The 8,707-nt window shown below is 50.0% G+C and overlaps 1 protein-coding gene across 1 annotated transcript; it reads left to right on the top strand.

Moving 5' to 3' along the window:
- The first annotated feature begins 267 nt into the window (after positions 1–267).
- Positions 268–1,079, top strand: PSV08DRAFT_254561 (uncharacterized protein). Its single transcript, XM_066092471.1, has 2 exons — positions 268–882; positions 975–1,079. Exons 1-2 carry the CDS (start codon positions 362–364, stop codon positions 1,069–1,071), a joined length of 618 nt encoding a protein of 205 aa, XP_065949930.1. The 5' UTR covers positions 268–361; the 3' UTR covers positions 1,072–1,079.
- Positions 1,080–8,707: the final 7,628 nt, after the last annotated feature.

Below are 8,707 nucleotides of genomic sequence, written 5' to 3' on the forward strand. Positions count from 1 at the left end.
CGAGATGCCAAGTCACGTGATCTACGCCCCGCGTTGATCATTACCTTCTGACGTGGACGTTCCATAGGCTCCCTGCCTCCCATCCCTTCGTCAAGGAGAGAATCCTTCTTGTTACTTGTAACATTATCCCCCCTCTTAGGCGTATCGTCCCGATACCCTGGATTATCGTTTTGCCGCGCCGCGTGTTGAATCGTCAGCTGCATATAAGGTCGGTGGGCCCCAGGCCATTGTGTCCGTCCTTTTCCTGACTCTAGCCTTCCTAACCATGCCCAAGGTCCAAAAACAACGTGCCCCCCGTGCTCAAACTTCGACTGAACAGAAGCGTGCTCGTGCTTTGCGAGCTGAAGAGGAGGGTGTCGAAATGGATTTTCGTTGTAAGCGCTGTGAGGAGAAGAAGATACGTTGCTTCGTTGAAACGTCCTCCGGCCGTTGTGCTGGGTGTATCTCGGTTGGCGCTGAGTGTAGTTTGTTCGTTTCTGAGAAAGAGTGGGAAGAAATCCAGGTTGAGCAGGAGCGTATAGAGCTGGAACTTGCTCTTGCTGAAGAGGCCGCTGCGCGTGCTCGTCGTGAGCTTCTGGAAGTGAAGAATAGGAAACGTGCCTTTGCGCGTCGTGATCTTGCGATAATCGCCGTCCAAGATCGTGCGAAGGAGCAGGCCGAGGGGAGCTCAGCCCCTGGGGGTACGGGCCCTCCTGTTGTCGAACCACCGCTATCCGAACCGTTGGCTGATTCGGGCTGGTTACAGGCTGATCCTCTTGATTCTTCTTTTGACTATTCTTTTCCCCTTTCTCTCCCCGTGGAGTCCGATTACTCCGCTCTAGGGTTGACTTTTGTTTCTCCGGTTGTCTCCGGTGGAAATCACGTACCAGTGACTTGCAGTTCGTCAGATTTCCTTCAGGTTCCCAAGTGTTGTGGCTCTCGGGCCATCCTTGCCACTTGACCAAGTACTTCCACTGACTACCGATTTTCCGCAGGTCCTTGACTTCTTCGACCTCGTACTCGTCGTCTTCGAGCTCTATGTCCGTTGCTAGCTCGGCATCTGGAGGTGCTGGCTCCAGGAGTTTCTTGTGAAAGACAGGGTGGATTCGCATGCCTTGTGGGAGTTTCAACTTGTAGTTTACTTTTCCTATTTCCTCTAGGATCTCGAATGGTCCTACTCGGAGGTTGTCCAATTTTCTGCATGGTCGTTTAGTTTTCAGGTTTTGTCGTGACAGGAAAACTTTGTCCCCCTTCTTAAAGGTTGGTCCCTCAATCCTTTGTTTATTCGCTGCTTTGGATGTCGTGAGGTTCCGTTGAGCTATATTCTTGCTCAATTCTTCGTGCAAATCTCGCATAAGCTTCGCTTTGTCGTCTGCCCCTACCGCGATACTCTCAATGTCCTTCGGATCTCGATGAGCTACCGGCTCATATCCGTAGTTCGCGTAGTGCGGCGAATGCTTCGTTGTTGCAGATCTCGTGCTGTTGTAGGCCAATTGCGCTGTCGGCAGCAACTCTACCCAGTTGTCCTGCAATTTGTTGGCGTACATCCGTAGGTATTGTTCTAATGTCTGGTTCGTTCGTTCCGTCTGGCCGTCTGTTTCCGGGTGAAAGCTCGTCGAAAGCTTCTTCTTGACACCTAACTTCGCCAGGAATGTATTCCAGTATTTAGACGTAAACAGTTTATCACGGTCGGTGATGAACTCTTCAGGTATCCCATGCTCTGACACTAATGCTTTGGTGACTTCGTACGCGCACTCCTCTGCCGTAATAGTCTCTTCCGTAGGCACAAACTTTGCCGCCTTAGTCAATCGGTCCACGATTACTAATATTGTGTCGCAAAATCGAGCTGATCCTGGTTCCAACGATCTCGGGAGCTTCACTATGAAGTCCATCGTTACACTTGTCCATGGTCTAGATGGTGGCTGTAAGGGTTGTAACAGGCCGTAGGGCTTATGTCTCTTGGGCTTGTTCTGGTGACATGCCAAACAGTTGCCTAGTATTTCCTGCACCTTCGTACGCATACGTGGTATCGCAAACACCTTAGACAGTCGTCTAACCATTTCTTCGATTCCTGCATGTCCGTATTCCGTGGACTCGTGCAGTTCCTGTATGAGACTCGATCTTATGTGTGGAGGTACATATGTTCGATCCTTCGAAACCATATCTCGGTACTCTCGTTCGTCGTTTAACAGTCCGTCGGAGCCTACTTCGTCGGGCTCGAACTGCCAGCTGGCTGCTTGCTGCTGCCATTGTTGCTGTAGCGTTTCTACCTGCTCGGCCACCTTAGCTACCTTAGCTAGTTCCGGCTGGTTGTACTTCAGACTGCCATCGGGCATCGTCTTAAGTAAGGCGTCATGTGGTTCCTTATGACCCTCTTCGCGCAAATCAGACCTTCTACTTAAAGCGTCTGCTGCTCCGTTGAGCGTCCCCGCGCGGTGCGTTATCTTGAAGTCGAACTGAGCAAGCGTCTCAGCCCATCGGACTTGTCGTCGATTGAGTTTCTTCGTTGTCATGAAACTCGTTAGATTCTGGTGATCGGTAAAAACCTCGATCGTGTCGGGGAGTCCTAACAGGTACACCTCCCATTGTTCAAAGGCATCGACTACTCTAAGTAGTTCCTTATCGTGAACATCATAGTTAAGTTCTGCTCCTGAGAACTTCCGTGAATGGTAGAACACCGGTCTCCATTTCTTATCCGTGCACTGCTGTGACAATACAGCTCCGAGTGCGTAGTCAGACGCGTCGGTCTCGACTCTAGTAGGTCGTTGAGGGTTGTACATCTCGAGTACTGGCGCCTCCAGGAATATCTGCTTGATCCGATCGAAAGCCTCCTGATGTTCCTGTTCCCATTTGAAACCTATTTCCTTCTTCGTTATCTCCGTAAGGGGTGCCGTGATCTTCGAGTAATCTTTGATGAACTTTCGATAGTAGTTCGCAAATCCTAGAAAGGATTGAACATCCTTGACTGTGTTGGGTTTTGGCCATTCCTGTACAGTCTGTATCTTCTTGGGGTTCATTTTCACTCCTTCGGTTGAGATGATAAATCCGAGGAATTCCGTTTCCTGCGTGTGAAACTCACACTTTCCTGGTTGAAGGTATAGCTTGTATTCCTTAAGCTTCCGTAAGACCTTCTTAACATGCTCGACATGTTCTTCGCGTGTGCCGCTGGAGTACACTAGTACATCGTCCAGATACGCGGTAACAAAGATTCCGAGGTATTCGTGGAGCGCGTTATTGATGACTGATTGAAAGGTTGCCGGCGCATTCGTCAACCCGAATGGCATAACCGTGTACTCGAACAGTCCATACTTCGTCTTGAACGCCGTCATCCACTCGTGACCTTCTTTGATCCTGATTCGGTAAAATCCTTCCCGAACGTCGAACTTCGTAAACCACTTGGCTCCCTGGAGTCGATCCATGAGCTCTGTAATCAGTGGTAAGGGATATCGATTTTTCCGGGTAACGCTGTTCAACCTCCTGTAGTCGACGCACAGTCGCCACTTCCCGTTAGGCTTCTTTACGAACAATATAGGCGAGGCCATCGGGCCTGATCCTGGTCGGATAAATCCCTTTTTCAAGTTCTTCTGGAGGTAATCCCGCAGCTCAGCATCGTGCTCGGGCGCTATAGGGTACATTCCTCCTGGGCTCAACTTCGCTCCTTCCTCCAAGATGATCTCGTGATCCCAATCCTGGTGTTCTGCTAAGTCTGTTGCTTCGTTTTCCTCGAACAGTTCCTTGAACTCTGATGTTCGGTATTCTGCTGGAACCGCCAGCAATGGTTCGTCATAAACGGACGCAACCTGTGGTACCGGTCCTTCCTTCGTGGTCGCGACCTGCCGTATCCAGATGACTCCTACTCTCTGAGGGTCCTTCGCATAGATTCTCGCGATCTTATGCGGCGAAATCACACCGAATCTCCCATCTGGGTTTGCGCGTTGATCCGTCGGGCGTGTTTCTCGTCGTACACCAGCAACCTTGTGCACAGGTTCTCGGCTGTGTATCGATTTCTTTTGCCAGTCGATGGCAGGGTTGTGTTCTAACAACCAGTCGTAGCCAATTATCATCTCGGTCTCACCAAGATCCATAATACTAATCTTCCTTCGGCTTTCTTGACCAGCCAGGCGTAACGGTACTGCCTCGGTCTCAAGTCGAATCCAGCCGTTCCCGTATGTCGTGGGACTATCGTCGGCTAATACCACTCGCATCGGCACCTTCTTAGTCCGATAGGGTATGTTGTTCTTCTCCACCACTCGGGGTGAGATAACGGTTCGTGCGGCCCCACTGTCTATGAGCGCCGTCACCTCGTGTCCGTCTATAAGTACCGTAGCCTGCAGCCGCAAATCTTGCGCTCCCAGTTCGCGTACTTCCTTAAGGGTCGTTTTAGGACTGCCTTCACCAGCGTGACCCTGTCCCTGGCGGCATCCTAGTTTTTTGTCTGCTCACTTTTCCTCTTCTTAGGAAAGTAGCCTTCGCCGTCCTTGGCGGAATAGTGTATCTTACACTGATCGTCGTAGCAGAAGCTCCAATGGGTGTTCTCGTGCGGTATATCTTCCTTCGCAAACCCCTTCGTTGGTCCCGGCTTCTTTGTTCTGTGAATCGGGCATCCGTCTGCCTCACAGATGTTTGCTGATAGGGTGCTATGGAGGTAATCGTTCACTCCGCGAGCGTCCTCAAACTGTTGTCGGTGGAAGGTACATCCCTTCCTGCAATGCGTCCATAAGAGTCGTTCGTGGCTCCTTTCTTTGTTGGACCTTTCCTGACCCTGCCTAGGTACCCTAGTCGTCGTGACTCTTGGTCTTGCAGCTCTGTGCATCCTGCAGTTCTTCGCATTGCATTCCTCGGCGGATATCGTGCTATGGTAGTAGTCGTCTACCTTTCGAGCATTCCGTCGTTGTTCCCTGTGGAACTGGCAATTGGTCGTACAATTGATCCAGCATAGCTCTTCGTGAGCTTCCTTTTCTCCTGGCTGGTGCATCTGGCAATGCTGTACTCGACACTCGTTATGCCACAAGTTGATGTGGCAGCAATCGTCCTCGTTGTTCCTGGTTTCTTCTCGCTTCCTCAAGTGATGATCGCACTGTCTTGGGCAGTCAACCCAACGTAGGCGCTCGTGTTGCTCCATTCGTTCCCTGAACGTCCGAGGCGTCTCCTCGTCATCAGATTCCTTGAACCTGGGTTGTTCCTGGGCAGCCCTGCAGGCAATCTCTTCTGCTCGGGGTCCCGTGATTGTGATTCGTCCTTCGATATCGCAATCGTTGGCTTGGTGCCTGGTATTTCCACAAATCCAGCACTGTTGGTGTCTTAGGCGGCGTAGTACTTCTGCCCCTTCAACCTGCCAATCCGTTGGTAGTGGTTCGTCCCACTTGAAGTCTTGGAGTCCTATTGCCTTCTGTACTAGCTCAAAGGCCTCGTCGGTGGCTTGTCTTGCTTCGTCGTACAGGTCTAGGTCGCTGAGGGTCTCGTCTAGTTCCTCAGTTGGGTAGGGTGTCGCTATCCGTAGCATCCCGATCTTAACTGCTCCTTGCTTGACTTCATTCTTCGGGCAATCCCTGCGGAAGTGTCCTACTTCGCCGCAGTGGAGGCATGCCTTACTGTCGTAACGCTTCTGGCGTTCTTCCTTGGAAAGACCATCGTTAAACTTTCCTCGGGTTTTGTTCTTATCCTTGGACTTGTCTTGTACTTTGCCGGTCATGTACGTGTCTCCGTCGTGATCCTTGTTGCTCCGATACCTTCGGGTGTTGGCAAAGGGTGGCCCTAGTCTGTATCCTTTCTGGGCTTCCTTCCGTTCCCATAATCGTGTGTCGATTCTTGTTGCCAACTCGATCAACGAGTACAAATCCTTCGGCTTGTCGTAGTGTACAAGTTCGTCCTTGATGTTTTCCTTCAGACCTGCTTCGTATACCGTCCGGAGTGCCGAATCGTCCCAATTGATTCGCGCTTGTAGTTGCTTGAACTCCGCCGTATAAGCTGAAACTGCTCTGGTCTGCTTCAGGCGAGATATAGCCTTCTCCGCCTGGCTTTCAGCATCTACCTCCCCGAAGATGCGTCCCAATTCCTCCTTGAAGTTGGCCCAACTGCTGAACAAGGTACGTGTCTCGTCCTTCGTTCCTTTGTTGTCGATGTTTGTCAGAAAGTCCTCCACATAAGGTTGCATCCAGCTCGCCGCTTTTCCCTTCATGTGAGTGTTGGCTATAAGTATTTTTTCTTCGTCGTTTGGCACATCGTTGTAGCCGCAGTACAACTCGATGTTGGTGAGGAACGTCCGTAACCCTTCTTGGTTACCATCGTATTTGTCTGGGGTAGCCATCTTGGGTTTCTTGATAGGCTTTTCGTTCGGTGTGGCCATCAGCTGACTCGTGAGCTGATTGATCATCGCTTGCATCTCGGCCATCTGCCGTGCATGGATCGTGGCCTGGTGCCTAAGATTCCGCAACTCTCGTAAGTTGTGTGCGTCGTCATCCACCTCGTCGTCACTCGGGGTCAGCATTTCGTCGTCGATTGCTGGATTGGGCCCTTGTCCGGGACTCTGAACTGGTCCACCGGCGCTAGCCTGTGATAGAGAGTGATTGTGAGACATCCTTGAATCTTAATCGGGCGTCCTAATGTTAATCTTCCTAAGTCCACTGAATCCGTGGGTGGTCAAAGTGTTACACGGGGTTTGGGTCTATACTGCTCTGGTCGGGTCCGCCACTATGGCCGATGAGCCTTACGTTAGTGTTCCGTGAAGTTTGTCTGGCGAGACAGTGGAGTGGTGTGCTTGGATAGAAAGGTAACAAAGGTTAGACAACTTAATCTATATTGCTATAGACTAACAGGTAACAATCTTATTAAGTAAAGATACTAGTAAGAAAGTACAATTTGAGTTGACCACAACGAGAGTAAATAATGAAATCCATCCATCCTTATATCCTCATTGCTTCAGTCCTGGCATCTGGCCAAGCCGCTGGCATCTCAGATGTCGTTGGCATCTCCAGATGTCCTGGCATCTCCAGAGGACCTGGCATCTCCAGATGTCCTGTCTTGGCGAGATGCCAAGTCACGTGATCTACGCCCCGCGTTGATCATTACCTTCTGACGTGGACGTTCCATAGGCTCCCTGCCTCCCATCCCTTCGTCAAGGAGAGAATCCTTCTTGTTACTTGTAACACTATAGAGAATTTATTATTAGATTTAGGTAAGAATACTAAGCTATCTATTGCTCTTAATATATAGTTAGTAACTAACTACTTTTCCTTCCTCGCGATTAAGAGATACTATATTAATACCTAATAGAAGCTCTAAGAGAAACTTCTAGATTTTATCCTTATTTATAGTAGCTATACTAGAAAATCTATAGTAAAAGAAGTACTTAGAGTTCTTTCTAAGACTAATACTATATAAAGGTTACTTGTTACAAGTAACAAGAAGGATTCTCTCCTTGACAAATGACGAGACGGCTGAAGGCCTACGGACGTCCACGTCAGAAGGTAATAGGGCATCGCGGGGCTCGAGGTCACGTGATGTGCCATCCCGCCAAGGCTGGCCATCCGGGATGGCAGTACATGAAGGGATGGCAATGCCATCACAACCATCCCGCCAAGATGGGATGGACGGGATGGCAGGACTGGAAGCAATGAGGATATAAGAATGGATGGATTTCGTTATTACTCTCGTTGTGGTCAACTCAAATTGTACTTTCTTACTAGTTACTCAACTTCACAAGATTGATACTTGTTAGTCTATTCGATATAGATTAGGAATTGTCAACCTATTGTTACTTTCTATCCAAGCACGCCCACTCCACTGTATCGCCAGACAAATACCTCACGGCGCTCTTCACACCATCTCACTCGCCCTAACGCGGATCGAGCTTAGAGAAGTATCAGCACCAAACCCCGTGTAACACTTTGACCACCCACGGATTCAGTGGACTTAGGAAGATTAACATTAGGACGCCCGATTAAGACTTACGATGTCTCACAACCACTCTCAGTCACAGGCTAGTGCCGGTGGACCAGTTCAAGGTCCCGGACCGATGCCTAACCCAGCAATCGACGACGAGATGTTGACTCCCAGCGACGATGAGGAGGAGACAATGGATAACCCTAGGCAAATGGTTCATAGTCTTAGGCGACAGGCCGAGATCCATGCACGGCAGATGGCCGAGATGCAAGCGATGATCAATCAGCTCACGAGCCAGCTGATGGCCACACCAAACGAAAAGCCTATCCAGAAACCCAAGATGGCAACCCCAGACAAATACGATGGTAACCGCGAAGGGTTACGAACGTTCCTCACCAACATTGAGTTATACTGCGGATACCACGAGGTACCTAACGATGCAGAAAAGATACTCATGGCCAACTCTCACCTAAAAGGAAAAGCAGCCAGTTGGATGCAACCCTACGTGGAGGATTTTCTATTGGACATCAACAACAAGGGAACTAAGGACGAGACGCGTACCTTATTCAGCAGTTGGGCCAACTTCAAGGAGGAAATGGGACGCATCTTTGGGGAGGTAGACGCGGAAAGCCAGGCGGAGAAAGCGATATCTCGCCTGAGGCAGACCAAAGCAGTTTCGGCCTATACGGCGGAGTTCAAGCAACTACAAGCGCGAATCAATTGGGACGATTCGGCACTCCGGACGGTATACGAAGCAGGTCTGAAGGAAAACATCAAGGACGAACTTGTACACTACGACAAGCCAAAGGATTTGTACTCGTTGATCGAGTTGGCAACAAGAATCGAC

This window comes from Bipolaris maydis, assembly GCF_028858645.1.
Source record: "Bipolaris maydis strain C4 unplaced genomic scaffold PSV08scaffold_1, whole genome shotgun sequence".
Taxonomy (NCBI): Eukaryota; Fungi; Ascomycota; class Dothideomycetes; order Pleosporales; family Pleosporaceae; genus Bipolaris; species Bipolaris maydis.

Coding starts and splice junctions, on each gene's coding strand:
- PSV08DRAFT_254561 (XM_066092471.1), top strand. CDS start 362: ATGGATTTTCGTTGTAAGCGCTGTGAGGAGAAGAAGATACGTTGCTTC. Junction 883..974: donor GTACCAGTGACTTGCAGTTC/GTCAGATTTCCT, acceptor GATTTTCCGCAG/GTCCTTGACTTCTTCGACCT.